General features: G+C 38.4%; 1 protein-coding gene across 2 annotated transcripts in view; it reads right to left on the bottom strand.

Moving 5' to 3' along the window:
- LOC111861882 (unconventional myosin-Ia) overlaps positions 1 to 19,037 on the bottom strand; it is a 273,865-nt gene that overhangs the window by 93,092 nt on the left and 161,736 nt on the right. For both annotated transcript variants that reach the window (XM_033750543.1, XM_033750545.1), the window contains exons 4-9: positions 17,401 to 17,600; positions 14,506 to 14,552; positions 9,282 to 9,345; positions 8,604 to 8,617; positions 5,896 to 5,980; positions 514 to 620 (exon numbers count right to left, since the gene is read on the bottom strand). In XM_033750543.1, the coding sequence (XP_033606434.1) occupies positions 514 to 620; positions 5,896 to 5,980; positions 8,604 to 8,617; positions 9,282 to 9,345; positions 14,506 to 14,552; positions 17,401 to 17,600 (517 nt within the window). The remainder of the gene's footprint in view (positions 1 to 513; positions 621 to 5,895; positions 5,981 to 8,603; positions 8,618 to 9,281; positions 9,346 to 14,505; positions 14,553 to 17,400; positions 17,601 to 19,037) is intronic.

Raw genomic sequence — 19,037 nt, 5'->3', positions numbered from 1 at the left:
TGGCACTAACTTTGCTGACAAGCAGTGGTCGCTCAGTTGGTATAGTTCACTTGCAGACTAAAACCACGGAGTTTTTTTTTTGTTACTACTTAGCATCTTGTACAGTGCTGAGATGATAAGTGCAAATGACAGGATGAAAATATGCAAACTTGTAATCCACAGATAAAATACTATACTATACGTCTACCCTCAAGGAGGAGATGGAAGTTTCCTCCAAAATACTGGTAACCACCATGAGTATTAGTGTTATAACCCAGAAGACTACAATCTAAATTACAAGAGGTTAACAAGATGGGCCATCACTTGGAAAATTATTCTGTCCCCTGAAAAAGCAGCAAGTCTTAAGCTTATATATATATATATACACTCTTCATAGATAATCCTTATGCACTGCTTGGCATATCTTGCAGCTTCTTAAACTGTAATGTGTTTTACAGATTCTTCAGTGTTACCTACAAGTAATGCAGTGTAATATAAAAATAATTTAAACCAGAGGAATGCTAATATACCAACCCTTGTAACTTGGAAATCCTGTTTATCATCCAGATTTTCTAAACTGTGAATTCTGCTACTTCGTAGGAAGGCATAATTATCAAGATTGCGTTGTAGCTTCAGGGATTCTAGGAACAACAACACAGCACAAAAATTAAATGTAATGATAAGCAACATACAATTTCTACATATAAATTTAATAAAGGCTACATATCATAAGTAAATATGAGTCAGGATAGATCAATTGGTATGACAAGCCACAGGCTAGATGGCCCAGGTTCAATTCCCATCAGTGCAAGATTTTTTCTCTCCACAGCATCCAGACCTACTCTGGGATCCAGCCAGCCTCCTAGCCAATGAGTACCAGTAGCTCTTTCACCAGGTGTAAAGAAGCAGGAGCATGAAGCTGACCACTCACCTCCATCTAGTGTTGAGGTCAAGCAAGGTGGAGCTATACCTCCACTCCTCCATACAAATTAATGGCATAGTGCTTAACTAATTAAGCACATTATCAATGTTTTTATCAGAAGTAAATAATGATGAAACTAAAGATAGTCAAATTGTATTATGGCTCCTAAGTTAAATATAACATCTTTTCAAACTACAAGTAATATTTATACTACATGAAAGATAATCTCTCTTAAATTAACTAAGACTTTCAAGTGGGACTTTCACATTACATCTCTAACATAGAGGATAACAGACAAAATGAGGCAGATATATATAACACTATGCATCATATTTTAAATTCAATTCTTAAAGCATATGATGAGATACCAGAATATCTTGTTAAAAAATGTATAAATTATGTAAAAAGACCACTGGCTCATATTTTCAATGCCTCTCTGAGCTAAGGCATCTTCCGAGAAAGATTAAAATTAGCTAAAGTGATACCTCTGCATAAAGAAGGGGAATATCATGATATTAAAAACTAGAGACCGATATCCATTTTATCGGCATTTTCCAAAATATTAGAAAAATTGATGTATAATAGGCTAATGCCGTTTTTAATTCAAAATAATATACTAACAGAGGCCCAAAATGGCTTCAGAAAAAATAAATCAACTGACACAGCAAGTCAGTCTTTTATTGAAAGTATACAGGAGGCCTTAGATAACAGCCTATATGTCATAGGATTAAAAGGCATATGACATAATAGACCATGATATACTTTTAGAGAAACTAGACTCATATGGCATAAGAGGCGTGCCAAATATGTGGTTCAGGTCTTACCTGTCAAACAGAATCCAACATGTAGAAATGAAAAACACTGACGGCAGTGTCAAAACCAGTTATAATTCATCATGTAGGAAAGTGAAGTATGGTGTACCACAGGGATCAGTGTTGGGGCCACTTTTATTTTTACTATACATTAATGATCTTACAGAAAATGTTCAAGGAGCAAAGCTGGTTTTATATGCAGATGATACCAATTTGTTAATTACTGGAAAAGATGAACTTGACCTTCAATATAAAATAATGAATGTTATGAAAGAATTAGAAATATGGTTTCAAAAAAATAACCTTGTAATAAATACTAAAAGACATCTGCCATGTCATTTCATTCAAGACAGTGGAGAGATACGTTAAGACCACAAATAGTTTTTAATAATACAGAAATAGTATATCAGTCAGATTTCTTGGAATTCACATANATAAGAACTTGAACCATCTCGAGCATCATTTGCTCTGTGCTTCAAGTCGCTGCTGATGACGCTGCTTCCGGCACCAGTTTTTGGTGTCTCTCTTCGTCTGATGCCTACCCTTTGACCTGTCCAGCAAGGGAGGCCCTGCCAGTAGCTACGCTACCGCTGGTATAGCTCTCAGGGTCATACTCAAACCCCTTCACCACGATAAGGTGGAGACACCAACGAGGGGATGAGTCCATATATGATAAAAATTATTTATTTTTCAAATTTTGAGCCATGTATGAGAAATGGTATCTTATTGTGGGGTGGGTGATTAGTGATATTAGTGATTAGTGGTATTAGTAGTCGCACGTCATGTAGACAAATTTTTAAAGATTACAATGTTTTAACATTGCCTTCTCTGTATATATTGGAGGTGACATGCTTTATCAAAAAATACAAGGCTTTTATGGCAATAAATTCAGACATTCATAATTATAACACACAAAGAAAATTAAATTTTCATGTACAGCACTGTAATACAGCTCTTTTTAAGAGGAGTGTGATAAATATGGGAATTAGTTTGTATAATAAGGTCCCCAATCAAATAAAACAAAGGGGAAAATTTTAACTCATTTAAAAAGGAATTAAGATCTTTTTTGCTGAAACATTTCTTTTATTATGCAGATGAATTTATGTCTTTTGATTCATCAAGTGTGTAAATGTAATATGTAGCTGATTAATTTGTTAATTAATTTGTGTAAAGACAATGAAATTAATGGTAACTAGATCTAGATAATATTATTCAGATGACAAACCCCCTATATTAGGGTGGTACAGTGTATACTGTAAAGATATGCACGAAATTAGACGTAAAACTGACAATTTCCCTATGCAAATGGTTGTAATACCCGTATGTATGGATTGTTGAATGATAAAAAAAACAACTTCACAACAAAACAAATAACATACTACTACTGATATATTAAAGGTGCAGAGGAAGCAAGTTCCTCTGTAAACCATGTCACAGAGAAATTTCTCATCAGAATCAGCAGTGTCTGTCTTATTAATTCGTAACTCAAAGCTAAGATGGCTCTTATGCTTGGACCTTAGTATTTTTTATGTGCAAGGTGTAATGAAACTTTTCTAACATATTGAGATGATGACTGGTTTGAAGAATGATAAGCACTGAAATTTGAATAATAGCATTTGTGTGATTTCTTCAGTAGGATCTCTTAAACTTCTAGCTAATGAACCTTGCTAAACTAATTTTACTAATAAATGGCTGTTATATCATGTAAACTATCTGACACAATAACACACCATTTCATTGTTATATCATGTAAACTATCTGATCCAATAACACACTATTTCAAATATTTTTCATAAGCATATTAGCACATGAATTATAAAGTTAAAATAAGGGAATTTATACCAGTACTCTTAACATAATATTGCTCTATTTATTGACTGAATACCCTCAATGGTTTTAGTTTTATTTGAGACATATCATGTTTGAGTATTTTCCAGGGAACTAGCTATTCTGAACGGTCTTATGCAATATCCCATACTCTCATCAGGCTACTGCCTTAAGTAGCCATCCTCATCCAATGCTACATTAGTTTATCAGTTGATCCACTATCATTACTGTTTAACTGCCATGTAGAATGATTTCCCCATGCACTTAGACCTGTAGTGGTCCATTGTGCTTCCCTCTATGATTTCTACCAGTCTCTATATCCTACCGGTATTGGTGCTTACCATCAGTCCCGCCCAGCCAGCGAGACCAGCTTTACTGGCTGAGAGGTATCTATAATGCTTCCCCCATCTACCAGAGGTATTAAAGACTGCTGTTGGGCGGGAAACGTCTGCAATTTTGGCTCAGTGAACTCCTTTGGAGGTATGAGGTTCTTTTACGTGCCGTAAAGCTATGACACAGGACACACGGCTTGAAGTCCCTCCCGGAGGACTTGTTCCCTGAATTTTTCCGCCCTTAAAAATTTGACGACCTCTGCCGGGTATTTGAACCCGCGTACTACAAGTCATGAGGTGGGAATGTTACCTCTAGAGTACGGAGGCCGCTACAATAGAAGTTAAGTATGGCAATAACCTTCCCCACTTTCTTCATAAACTTCCTCCATCATCACATATTTAACTTTTAAGTAGATTATTTAAATATGCTGTCAGTTTCAAGACAACATGTGTCATTTACAGGATGATTAATATGTACAGAATAGCTGGCAGAACGAGAATTTGCAGGGGAAACCAAAGTACTTGAAGAAAACCCACCACAGTATCATTTTGTCCACCACAAACCCCAATTATCTGATATGGGATTGAACCCGGGCTGCTGCAATGGAAAGCTGCCAACTATCACATCTCTCACTTTCAGAATGAGCTAAAAAGTTTTCACATCTGAATGTGCATAAAATCCAGTGTTTGTGTACCACTGTTTTTTCAATCACATTAAGATAAATTTCCTTTTGTGGCTAGTTTCTCTTGAAGGAAATATGATATGCCATGCTTGTACATATACTTCCAACTGTCCCCCTAACTGGCAGATTTCCACTAACTCTGTTCAGGCTTCATTCACAATAATATAATTTAATGCAGCATCCTGAAATATTTTATGCTAAAATATCTTAAAATATGTGCAATTCTTAAGACCATCTTCTGCAGCATGTAATAACACATCCATACTTACTTTCTACATACCGACAGTAACTAACAGGCCAGTGCAGTCAGGAGTATGAAATTTGGGTATGGAGAAAAATTACCATTTATATCAATGGTTCAACATTACCTTCATGCACCTCTCAACCAATTTTCATTAATATTTATTACCAGCTAGCTCACAATTAGTGCCATGCCAGAAATGTGAATAAAATATTCTACTTTTTGGAATGAAAATCCTATATGGTGTCATTCATTTGGTGATGACTAATACCAACAAATGTTGAAATCTAATCACTCTCTTTTTTGTTAATATCTGGATTAAGAATTCTGATGGGTGCTTATGGAGAAGATGACTAAGTGCACTTAAAAATACTTATTTCAGCTTAATTTGACGTTACAAATTTATTTTTCTCATGACCTCGCACCTCTGCCAGATTGGGAACTACTGATCTGCCATAAAACATAATAATTATAGTAAATTTGTTGTTTCTGAGTTCTTTCACATAGTTGTGTGAGGCTGTACACCATTTTAACACCTGTATAAAACACATCACAAAATGTTATTTGAAACTTTTTCTACAATAAAAATTACAAACATGAGAACTAAGTAAAATTATGAATTTATGTCTGGCAACTTTCTTCCTGAGGGAATCTAAGTGAACAGTGTGTACAGAAATAGACCACTTAATTGTATGATCAATGATTTAAAACTCCTGTCAGCCTCTCTATGTGCAGTAGATGAAAATGTGTTTTAAGAAAAGCAGCCACCAGAATCTATTTTCCATATCTCTTGCTAAATCATTAAAAATATCTGTAACAGAAACAGCTGGAGAATATCTCTAGTTAGAAGACTATGATTATATTGTTATGGTAATATGTAGTACTGGTCAATTTCAAGGTTTCATATTACTGGTGTTACATGTCTGTTCCTTAAAGAGATTTTTAATCAAATGGTTTATGTCTAGTCTACTTAGGGGTATCACATAAGATTTTAATGATTGAATATGCTTCAGACATTAAGAGTTCATAAACCTGTTTTCTATGCAGAGATCAGATGAAAAGATATGCAAAACATATGTTAAACTAGTCATAAACTTACTGAGCAGCTGGATATCAGCCCCTGTTAGTAACTGGTAGAAAATATGGAAGTTCCTTTCACCTTGGGCTTGACATGTTACTCGTGACTGAAAGCCAGAGAGAAAAATAATTTGTAACTTGTAACAAGGTATTATGTAACACTAGTATACTGCATTAAATTGTATCTAAAACAAATTGTGCTCTGTTATGAACACATGAAATATTATATGGATTGTTCAGGCTTCTTTCCAGTTTCATTTTTTAAATTTCTGGACTGGTCCCCTTACCACATGTTAGGAACTAATACCATAATCCATGACAGAAAATCCAAGAGTAATGTGATACTACTATCTTAGACTATGTTTTTAAAAAATATTCTTTACGTTATTTATTTATAAACTTTCATCTCTTCCTGTTCCCCATTCTATGTACACATATCCACATATCTCTCACACTGAATGAGGCCAACTCCACAGTACATAGTTGAAGGAGTTTCCCACAACTTGCTTTGTACCAAACCATCTGAACAAGCATCTTCAACTGTCTGGTGATGTGACTGTGGAATGGGGCTTCATGAGAAACATTTCCAAACTTAGAGAATAAGGGCATGTACAATTCTAACACTGAACTGAAATTAGATTCTTGTAGTAGAGGGGAAGGAAGATGACAGAAAAGGAAGAAGGTTATATCAACAACTAAGAATGAAAGTACAAACAGTATGAAATCTGTATAACTTTAAATTACTTCTAGATTTTTATTTTTAAACACATTCACATCTCAGTAGGAAAGTCTTTAGAACTGCTCTCTCTGTCCATTTCTAACCACAGAACAAACAACTGGAGAACCATGGAACAAATTTTAATGACATTCTGATAATAGGACTCCAACACTGGTTAAAGCCATAGCATCTGCACCCATTTCAAGCATAACTAGCTAAATATCTATTGAAGAAAAAACATTTCAAATAAAAATTCTACATAAAAATGAAACACATTTCATGTCTAAAACAGTAAACTTTAATCCAACTTAGAGTATGATTATGAAAGAAGGGCATGTTAAGTAAATCCATGTTGGACAAACATAATACCTTACAGATTAAATGGGAATATGTGAACATGGTTGTACAATGTCTCCCATTAATACATAGATTACTTACTCAGACACACATACACAACTGAATGGCTCTACGTATAGTTAGGATTGCACACCTGGAGATATTATGGGTGTAATTAGACTTAAATGTCTTGAAAACTCCTTGGTTCATAGGTTTCAAGACAGGTAAAAAATTCAAACACACTGAAATTTTAACAACAAAAATCTGTAATATGGAAGGTGGAAACAGACTACATTGTAGGAAACAGCAGATGAATTGATTTTTTAAAAATTAATAATATACTCTAAAGAATGAATATACTGAAATATTTTACTTCTAAACATTAGGTATGGATTGGCAAGTATGTTTAATGACCACTTACAGGTAGTAACTACAAATAGCTATAATATTGTAATGTGCTGAAGAACACATATCTGAACAGTAATTTCCTAGGCAACGATCCAGCCATTCCTAGACAATGGAAGCAACATAATATTGTAATTCTAACAGTGAGTTTCCTACAAGCCGGAAGGTCGCGGGTTCAAGTCTCGATGAGGTCACTGGATTTTTTCAATTGACCTTATCCTTCTGGCCGCACTATGGCCCTGGGGTTGACTCAGCCTCGAACAGAAATGAGTACCAGGAATTAATTAAATAATTTTCCCGGGGAGTAAAGCACGGCCGGCGCGTAAGGCTCACAGCCTTACCGCCAGCTTTGAGCCAATTTTCTAGATAATGTGGGACCCTCAACGTCTCACAACCATATGGGCCTCCATGGCCTGTTACAGGGATAGCTTTACTTCTTTCTTTTAACAGCAAGTTTCCTCGGTTACTACGAATTGTTAGAAAACGTTGAATGAATGTGAGATCACAAGGACCATGGAGATGCTCGTGACGAGCACTTTGAACAAGGGGGGCAGAGGTAGCTCCCCGAAGACGAACACCAAAGGAAAGGAAATACCGTTAGGCTATTTGGGGCAAACAGCCTTTAGAAGGGAACATTGTAACGTGCTGAAGAACGCATATCCGAACAGTCATTTCCAAGGTAACAATATTGCGTTGCTTCCATTGTCTATGAACGGTAGGATGGTTGCCTAGGAAATGACTGTTCGGATATGTGTTCTTCAGCACGTTACAATATTATTACTGATTTCCACACTACAAATCACTCAATGCTAAGTTTTCTCAGTCTGATTTCACAAGTTGTTGTTTGGTAACAGCTCTCAACAATGGCTATTCTCCTCTGCAGTGTTTTCACTAGATGTTTCCTGGTAATGAATCTTAACAGTGAAGATTCTTCAGCTTCTGTGGTCACACCCGCTGGCTAACACTCCACACCTAAACTCTCAACTGAACTACTGACCCAACAGAAAACATCGCCTCCAACAATCTTTCTAGTGCTGTCATGGGTAGTTGCCTAGCGATAGACTAGATATTTCTTCTGTAGGAACATGTCTACCAACCGCTGCTTAGAAGCGGGTGCTTGTTTATCTGCCTATTACATAGAAACGGCTGTACTCAACCAATTCCAGGTTTCTGCCCATCAACGGGTCTATATGCCACAATACATTCACTTTTCCTTATCAAAAAAATTTCTTGAACCCCTGACATAAAACTAGAGTGTCAGCAATGCTTACCTTTTCCAAAAGGTCTGCAGGAATAAGAAAGAACAACTTTAATAACACAGAACTGTGTGGTATTAGCTCTAACATATGACTATTAAGAACAAAATTTAGCACACACACATGTACTGTAAACAATTATGCATACAGAATGTATTCAACTAGCATATCATGGAATACAATAAGAAACTTAGTAAATACTTTTAAGTCATTAAGTATTTTGATACAGATTTAAATAATAATTAAAGCCTAACTTAAAGATTGTAATTGACAAAAGAGATGTCCATGCATGATGAAAACTTTCTAAACAGTTCCTTCTAGTTAGAACTTATTTCAAAGAGCCCATTTTACAGTCTGTTTAATGCAACTACTCTACCACATTCTACAAGAAAAGAAAAAGACTTTACATATTATGCAGCTCATTCTTGGTGACAGTATGGAACTATTATTATGCTTAATGTCATTCTTGCTCTTAAACAACTCTCTACTTATTATACACGGATTTAATCACTAAACAAAGTTTCAAAGTAACAAAATACATTGTCAGGAAACTTCCCAAGATTTTTTAACACTGTTTCGTGTTTATAGCAGAGAACAAATTGGAAGAAAAAAGTAATATTCTTTTCAAAATGGAATTAGTGAAGAAGAAAGCAGATGTCTAGACTATTTTTAATTGCGCCTCAGTGTACTTACAATTGGTTATTGTTCCTCCAAGGGGATCTCCTTTGTAATCAAACTCTATGTCCAAATACTTTCCCTATAATGAGATTAATCTGAATTAGCACAAAATTTAAAGTGATCTTGATTTACCTCGCCCCAGTTCCACTTTGTCTACCACAAATCCCACATGAACTGACCTGGGACTGAAACCAGCTGGCTTATGCCGGTAGTTTAAATTAATTTTTAATAATAGCATATATTTCCGGTCCTGAGCAAAAATATTTACGAAATATTGGGTTATTTTAGCCTATTTACATACTTATTACAAAAATAGGCTAAGAGTATCGTGAAATCATGACTGTCCATCCGTAGGCATATATAGGCCTATGTGTATCTGTCCCTCCTAATAACTTTTGTTCCAGTATTTTCTTGTGGACCTATACATCCACTCCCCAACACGCCTACATGACGAAGTACTTAATTGTTAAGCACAGGGACAACTTTACTTTCACCAGTATTTTCTTAAATGTTGGTGGGGTCCGGCTCTTTCAGCCCTTAGAGACGGGCCGCCTCAGGTCTGCTGTCTTCGAATTCCCATATAAACAGGATAAAACCTGTACACTGTACGCAAATTACTATGTACTTATTCTAAGTACCGGTATAGCATTTTATACGCAGCGGGTCAGAGGTGTCAGTAAAGTAAGTGACTATGGATCGGAAGCCTTTCTATTTCCGCCGCCTATTCACCTACAATCCCACCCAGTCCAGTGGATACCGGGAACATTCTTCGGCGTAATGAGGGTGACGACCTGGAGGGCTTCGGCACAAGGAGGAGGATAATATTAAAATTTATTTTATATAAATATTGTCACGTGATACTGTGACTACAGACGGATTTTGGATTGATGATCGGACTTATTGGACTCTTTGATACAGCGCGTAACTACATTTTACAATTCACCGTTACACACACACACACACACACACACACACACACTAGTGTCCACAGTCACGTCTTCACTAGTCGTTGCTCGGTAGCGGCTTCCAACGGCGGGTGTTCCCCTTCCTTTGGTTTCCCGAACTATCCCTGGCCTCAGCTACTAGCTTCTCACAGCAACAACTCATAATGAATGAACCTCATCAGTTCTCTGACTGACTAACTCAGTCACCGGTCAACCAAGTCAACTCGGCTGACTGAACTCGTACCTGACTGTCCTGCTTATAACATCTCGACATGGATCGCACAGAAAACACCATTCCTCTGTTGCTATTTGCAATCTGTTGCCTAGAAACGGCCGATGTCTAGTTTGTTTCGCGGCTGTTGTAAAGCAACGGGTCCACATACTACAGTATAATAGGAAAGTTTCAGCTAGATTCATCTGGATCGGATAGGAACCAGCGGCGGACTCTTGCAAACAAAGAAAGAACTTTCGGTTTCATAAAATACTATGAATTTCTTGACTAGCAGAGCAACTATTAGCTTCTCAAGAAGAAATCTGCTTCATTTAGTTAGTTAGTTACTTAAAACAGCTGGACGCGAGGCTGAACAGGTTTAACCCCCGTAAAATTTAACTCTAGACAAATATTGTACTCAGTATTTTCAAAGCGGCCTCCGTAGTCTAGAGGTAACGTTCCCACCTCATGACTCGTAGTACGCGGGTTCAAATACCCGGCGGAGGTCGTCGAATTTTTAAGGGCGGAAAAATTCAGGGAACAAGTCCTCCGGGAGGGACTTTAAGCCGTACGTAAAAGAACCTCATATCTCCAAAGGAGGTCACTGAGCCAAATTACGGATGTTTCCCGCCCAACGGCAGTCTCTAATACCTCTGGTAGATGGGGGAAGCATTATAGCTAGTAGAGCCGGTCTCGCTGGCTGGGCGGGACTGATGGTAAGCACCAGTACCGGTAGGATATAGAGACTGGTAGAATATCATAGAGGGAAGCACAATAGATCAAACTGGTCGCGGTGCATGGGGAAATCCACCCTCTCTAAATAACTAACTAACTAGTATTTTCAACTTCTATTAATTTGGTTATTTACAAAATAGAATATTTAAACAAACCGTATTATTCCTCGGTTTCTTAGTGACTTCTTCCTGCCTATTTTCTGAAGTAACCGTCTTCATTCAAATATTAAAGAAGGGTTGTAACTCGGATTTCGCCTCTGTTAAAGTGTTACTGCTTTCGTAACTAAACTGATACAATCTCACAGTCACTGGCTCCTCTGTTGTTCTTTCTGATAATGCTAAGCTGAAATCCTGGCTCATTTTAATTTCAATCAGGTATCAGACACCACGAAAGCAGCAACTCACCACCTCAATTAGGAAAATCACTCCCCTCCCCCAGATCTGGGTGTGACAGCTTTTCTTGCTAAGAAAATGGTAAGATAAAGGGGATAGACTGCTATAAGAACTCCCATCAAGAGAGTCTAACCTGTCAACTGCAATAGCTTGTTGACTGTATTAAGCATACTCTAAAAACAAGATCTCAGTACACTCTTAACGCAACACGCTGAGGCCTCATGTTTGCCTTTCGTGATTTATATACGTATAGTGCCCACAGACAAACAGTACAATTTGGTTGATTAGATTTTAACTTCAGTTAATATGAGTCATGAGTAATCCTTCATCAAGAACAGTAAGGTAAAGTTGTCCCTGTGCTTAATTAGTTAAGCACTATGCCATGAAGATGCATGGGGCAGTGGAGGTATAGTTCCACCTTTCTTGACCTCGGGACTAGATGGAGGTGAGTCGTCAGCTTCATGCCCTGTCGCTTTACCCCCGTGGAAAGAAACCAGGTATTCACTGAATAGGAGGCTGAGTGGGCCCCAGGGCCGTCTTGACATTGCGGAGAAAAGAAAACGTTTGCACTGCTGGGAATCGAGCTCGTAGCCCTTCTCTATATCGTCGGAGCTATCCCGACTCCCTCTTCAAAAATAGTATTTTCGTAATTCTATAGCGAAAGAGAAAATCATCATATACGTATTATTATTATTGTTTTATTATTATTATTATTATTATTATGATTCACGACTTCGGCCTTTGACCTATTTCGACTACAAAAACCTCTGGCTGCATCTTATTCGTGGGCATCCTCGTCTTCTCCTATCGCAGGATATACAGTGCAATGTACAGTCCGGAATCCGTCCTTCTTTCTGCTTTCCGATATTTTTATACAAAATTTTCCCTATATTTCTTAATCACAGGTAATAATGGGGTCATCTAGTGTTCTTGTCTTGTATCTTCATCACGATTCCTGTCGAGTAGTTTGTACCCTTCTACGGTTCTTTGAAACCTTATGTCTGCTACATGAATTCGATTTTTTGCTGTGCAGCCAAAGTCCAGTCTTCGAACCAGTCAGCACAGCAGGTACTGCAAGGACTTTATAAAAGGATAAAAATGTTTCCTTTCGGACTACTCCTATAGGTTTCGGTTTTATTGCTAATATTAAGCTTATTTGAAAATGGATACAATGAAACACAGATTAGTGAAAGTCTCCCATATGGAACTTCAACAAATTCTAGGGATTGGTTTATCGGATACATGGAAATTTGAGTTTGTGACCCCATGCAGGCCAGGTTTCCTTATGAATCGACATGGCTGAAAAACGGAACTGCTCGACAACCTTCAAACGAAGTTTCCATTACTGAGCTTCAACAAAATGTGTGAAACTGTTAATGGGATATCTGGAGGAGTCAATTTATGGCCACATGTAAAATATGCTTCCGTATGAATCAACATCCCCTCCCCCCCAAAGAAGAACTGGAATTGCTCAGCAACTTTTGATGGAAGTTTTACATATCGAATTTGAACAAAGTGTGAGAAACGGTTCCTACTGGCAGCCAATTCATAGCCATATATACATATACTAGGGATTGTTGTGGACACTTGTGACTGAAACCCCGAATTCCCCAGAAATATTTTGTGAATGTTTCCCATGTCAAATTTAAACAAAATCTGTGAAAAGATCTATGGAATACAGGGAAAAATCCGTATGTGGTCTTACATTAACTGGGCTTCGTTGTGGCTGAAATTTGAACTGCCAAACAACTTTCGATGGAAACTTACCATATAAAATTTAAACAAAATGCATGGGGCGCTTTACATGATATGTGAAAAAGCCCTCTTATTTTTTTATGTAAATTTGCCTTTATTATGGATCAGTATGGCCATAAATCGAAACAGCCCAGCAAATGTTAGCATAAGACTCCTAAATCGAATTCTGAAGAATATCTGTTCAACCGTTTAGGTCCTGATATTAGGATAAAACAGAAGGATGGACAGGTAGAAAGACTGAGAGATATGACGGCCAAACAAGGTGTAACTTAACACTGAGAAGAACGCTCAGAATTCTATGCTACATTGAGCTCTTGCTTGAGAATCATGAATCGTTAAACCAGTTCTTACAAGAACCTTTTAACCATTCAGACTAAATTTTTGCCTTGTCTCCACCGCCTTCAAAGAAATCTCACTCATCATATTCAAAATATCGTTTACACTACTGACGTTGAACTTCGGCTTAAAAATTATGTAGTATCATACTTCTTCCATTTTTGTTACTTAACTCAAATTTCGTTCTCAAAACCGTGGCCATTAAAACAAACATTAATACCGTATTTACGCATGTATAGGCCGCACATTTTTTGCCAAAAATTCAAGAGGAAAACTGGGGTGCGGCTTATATTCGAAATATTCGAAATCACACACATTTTTTTCGTCAACGTCGAGTTTTCTTCCTGCTGCTCGATTTCCGTGTTCTTGTGCGTAACGCACCACTTGAAGTTTAAATTTAGACGTATAACCTGCTCTTACTCGACCCATGTTTCACTCAGAACTAACCAGGCAAGTCAAGTAAAGGCGAAAAGGTTATAACTCTTCCCCGCAATGCCTTTGTTCCGAGCGGTACCGTTATTTTCGCTAGTTGCGAACTTAGGAATGTTAAACGTTGCCAAATTTCGGAATAATTTCTACTCCTGAAATAATATTCCAAGAAAATTATTTTTTTCTATAATTTCTGTCTGAAAATTGTGCTGCGGCCCATACACGCACGCGGCCTATACATGCGTAAATACTGTATCTTAAATTTACATCGGAATCCAGAATACAACTTTTCTTCTTTGGTCGCTATATTATGATATGTATTAGGATAAATGAAACGCACACCTCTAATTTAGCATTTTTCCAGTAACCTAATATACATCCTGTAATTTTTATATCTATTTAATCTTAAATATTAAATAAAAAGAAATGGTACTCACGAAACGTGATGAATTATCATTCCTATATGTTTTCGCATTGCCGAAAGCTGAAAAGAAGACAGAATCGATTCACTATGGATTTAGTCTAATTTCTGCAGTGACATTACGAACACTTGCTCGGTGGGTCAAATATAAGAGAGATTTTCCCAAGTCTTATTACGTATATGACAGCACAATAAATGCTTCTTTTCGTCTTACCAGGAAGAAAAATGGTGTAGGTCAGTGAAGGGATAGCTTTGAGGTATAATGCTACAGATGTCTGTAAAGCCGAAACCTGTTATACTCAGTATTCAGATTCTATTATCCTCCTCAGTGAGGGTGTGTGAGAACAGGGTGTTGAGGAGAATGTTTGGGCTGAAGAGAGATGAAGTGACAGGAGGTTGGAGAAAACTGCACAGTGAGGAGCTTCATAACTTGTACTCTACTCCAAGTAAAATTAGAATGATCAAGTCAAGAGGGATAATGTGGGCAGGGTACGTAGCACGAAAGGGGGAGAAGAGGAATGCATATAGGATATTGGTGGGAAAGCCAGAAGGAAACAGACCACTGGGAAGATCAACAAATAGGTGAACGGGCAATATTAAAATGGCTCTTAGAGAACTAGGATGGGATGGGATGGATTGGATTGATCTGGCTCATGATAGGGGCCTATGGAGGGCTCTTGTGAACACGGCGATGAACATTCGGGTTTCATAAAGTGCTGGGAAAATCTTGAGTAGCTGCAAAATTGGCGGCTCCTCCAGAAGGGCTCAACTCCATGAGTAAGTGATCATCCTCCTCAATGAAGGACGAGAAGGGTGTACTACACGAGTAGCGACTTCACTTCCACAACTTTTACGTTCTCCTCTGCAGTTTTAAAATGTATTGTGCAACCTACCTCACGCGTTAGAGCTGCTGTTAACAGATTGCGCTACACTTCATGTATGTCTCCACCACACAAACGAATATACATCCACGTAACAGTCTACACCAGCTCCAGAGAAATATACTGTCACGGTCTCTGCCAGCCATATATCTACTTCTTCCCATCTTACGTTGACAAAATTACTCGGTAGACAGCGGAAAAGAATATCAGTGTTGCTTTACTGATATCTGGAACTTGTCTTACTAGTAAAGCTGCAAAATATTTACAGTGGATGTTGATATGACCTCTTAACATAAGCATGGGTGAAGACATTTAGTAAGCTTAATGAAGTTGTTGATTTAAAGATTTGGGATCAAGAGTTTGATTTCAGATATCTTGTATGTTGTGTAGGATTTGAGGTAATCACAGCGGTGGTTATGAAGACTTCTATCTTCTGTGATATAACGCCACGTATTCCGCTGAAATTCAACACACGTTTCGGAGGAACATGTCGTCCTCATCTTCAGGATCGGAGAACAATCTAAGCAAGGAACCAGCGTGAAGCAGATAGCAAGCACACCTGACATGCTTCCCCTAAACGTCGGTTGACTTTTAACAGACTACATCCCATAAGACAGAATTCTTCAACTTATATATGCTTTTCCAGCTAGAGCCCAGGTTTTTATATCACATTAGTGTTTACAATGTACTAAAAATGCCCAAATAGATTAGTTTATATTCAGACCGAAGGTCACCCAGTATGACTCTTGTCAAATGTTAAAAGAACAATATGGCAGTCGTAAGAGAAGAAAAATTAAATGCACAACAAATTTCATAGGCCTATCCGTGATTCTATTAGCAGTATTAAATAAATATGTGTATATTATTACAATGCCGGTCACGGTAGCCGAGCGGTCTAAGGCATGCACTGTCTTCGCTCGCTCGGAAACCGAGATCGTGGGTTCGAATCCCACTCAGGGCATGGATGTTTGTGTGTGTTTTTCTGTGTTTGTCTACAGGTAGAGGCCTTGCGACGAGCTGATCACCCGCCCAAGGAGTCCTACCGTATGTGTAAGATCTAGAAAAATCGAAGTGAACGGAGAAGTTCATGGAGATAGGCCTAGGCCCAAATTGGGGCTGTAGCGCCACAGGGAAAAAAAATATATTATTACAATATGATATTAAGAATACTATTAACTTAATGTATTTTCACTGTATGTTTAAAATAAATAATTTTAGCGTAACTTTACAATCCCCGTCCCTCATCCCGTACACATTTTGGCAGAAGTGTTCTGATGCGCAAAGTATCCACAATACATTTTGCCTTGTATTCGAAAGAAAAGAAGAAGAAAAAAATATAAAATTTGAATGAGCTGTCTTGTCACCAAAGGAAAGCATAAATCACGTTTCCACGAACACTCCAAAAATTAAAGGAAACCTCTATAAGGTAGTAAGATTTCACCCTAAAATTAAAGCGCCCATCGAACATTACGTCTTTGGCAGAGGGCAGGAAAGTGTTATATAGAAAGAGCAAATTATAATGAAGAAAGCAGTCTTCTGGGATTTGGCACCGTGTATATGTGGTGTTAACCGACGTTCCTCCGAAACGTCGGTTAACACCACATATACACGGTGCCAAATCCCAGAAGACTGCTTTCTTCATAGTCACCGTCGTGAAAGCCTCAAATATTACAACAAATTATAATGTCACATAAATTGCGAAATCGCAAGAAACCGTGTCGCATTTAACGTATGTGTACGCCACACATGAAATCCACGAGATACCGGACAGCGTGAGTAGAATTCTTCCGTGTTTTCCTCAGAAATCCCAGTGGCTTCTGAACTAATATCTAAATACGGGACACAACTGCATGTAACCTCTCAACAGTACTTCCCAACAATAATTTTCATATTACCCCAGTTCCATACCACCGTGAGAAAAATGTGGAGAAAGAACAAGGATTGTACAACATGTACTGCGTAACTAGAAAACACTTATGTCTATATGATGACGCTGAGGGCTTATCTACATGAAAAGAGGAGTTACTTACCTTCCAAAAGGGGCCCCGCTTGTACGAGACGTTCCTTCATGATCATGACTTCACGGCTTTGACCAGACGCGAGAGCCACGAACTGCAGGACGATGCGGGCAGCTTCCGTCTTCCCGGCGCCACTCTCACCAGACACTACGATGCACTGATCTTCGTTTCGGTCTCTCAGGAATCTGTACGCGGAACCGGCGATCGCGTAACTGCAACAAGCAACTGGGATGCAACATGCAAGGAAAACCTTCCCAGCTCAGGAAGTGCTAATCCTCTGGGCCGAAACGTGCAAAAACGGTCCTGAAACCATGACTGAAGGCCAAAGCGTTGGAAGTAACTGTCTCCTTCCTTTGTTAGCAAATTAAGTCGTCTAAGTGTCTAAACTTTTTCAGCATATTATAATTATGTCAATTGCTTTCAAACAAAGCAAACAAACAAACTCCGTGGCTTTAGTCCGCAAGCGAACTATACCGACCGAGCGACCGCCGCTTGTCGGTGAAGTTAGTGCCAACTTTAGCTGCTAGAGGGTGTTGCGTGGTCAGCGCAACGAATCCCCCACGGCCGTTAATTTCGGTTTTCTAGACCGGAGCCACTACTTTTCCATTCAAGTAGCTCCTCAATTATCCTCACGAGGCTAAGTGGACCCCGTTCCAGACCCACTACTCAGAAAATATGGTACCACAGGAAATCTAACCCGGGACCTCTAGATCTGTAGCCAGGAACTCTGACCACTAGACCACACTGAAAAAAATATCCACAATTTAAAGGTTAATATCCTGTTTCATGGAGACATACGTGGGATATGTTCTGAAATGTTCAGCAACTCACTAGGTTTTCGTGCCTTGCGCGGTGCGCAAATGCACACACATGCGCACTCGACCATCTCAGTAGAGCAAAACTGAGTGCCTACAGTAAATATTGGTCAGTATTACGGCTGGGATCCGTTCAAGGGAATTGCCGATGCGCCGTGTGGTTCTCCGAATACCAAATAAAGACAGTGTAAGTGAAAGAAGGATGGCAGCTATCTTCCTGCAGGAGGAGGCCACACCTCATTTCACCCCTGCGGTTCGACATGCTCTGAATGCTAGATTTCCCTATCGCTGCACTGGAAGAAGTTGGCCAATATCCTGGTCTCCCAGAAGAACAGCTCTTACACCACTGGACTCTTCCAAATGAGGACATGTGACAGACATTACATACGCAGAGAAAGACCGCGATTTACGTTACTTCTGAGAGGGAATTTATGTCGCTGATGCGACAGCCACCCCGGACAAGCTTCGTCGTACTCCGAAAGAAATCGAATGTTACTTAGGCGTCTGCACGACTAAAAACGGTGCTCGCAGAATCATTAAGGATGTCAGAAAATTTACGATTTTCTGCACATATAACCAAGGATTGTTTTTTCATATTTTATGAACTTCATCTTGAAACTAGGGAGTTCTTTTTCGACGACGGGGGTATAGCTATTTCCTGTGATTAAGTAGGGAAACTCCATTATCCAACCGTTTCCAACATATCTATATTAAAATATATTTTACTTCAGTTCTTATTGTTCTAACTGCATTTGGATTTCTAACAGACATTACTGTTCATGCTAAGCTCAATACAGTAATTAGAGATGTTGCAATTTTGTAACAGTTTAATTT

Source organism: Cryptotermes secundus, unplaced genomic scaffold (genome assembly GCF_002891405.2).
Source record: "Cryptotermes secundus unplaced genomic scaffold, Csec_1.0 scaffold180, whole genome shotgun sequence".
Lineage (NCBI taxonomy): Eukaryota > Metazoa > Arthropoda > Insecta > Blattodea > Kalotermitidae > Cryptotermes > Cryptotermes secundus.
This window is presented reverse-complemented; position numbering and strand designations above follow the sequence as displayed.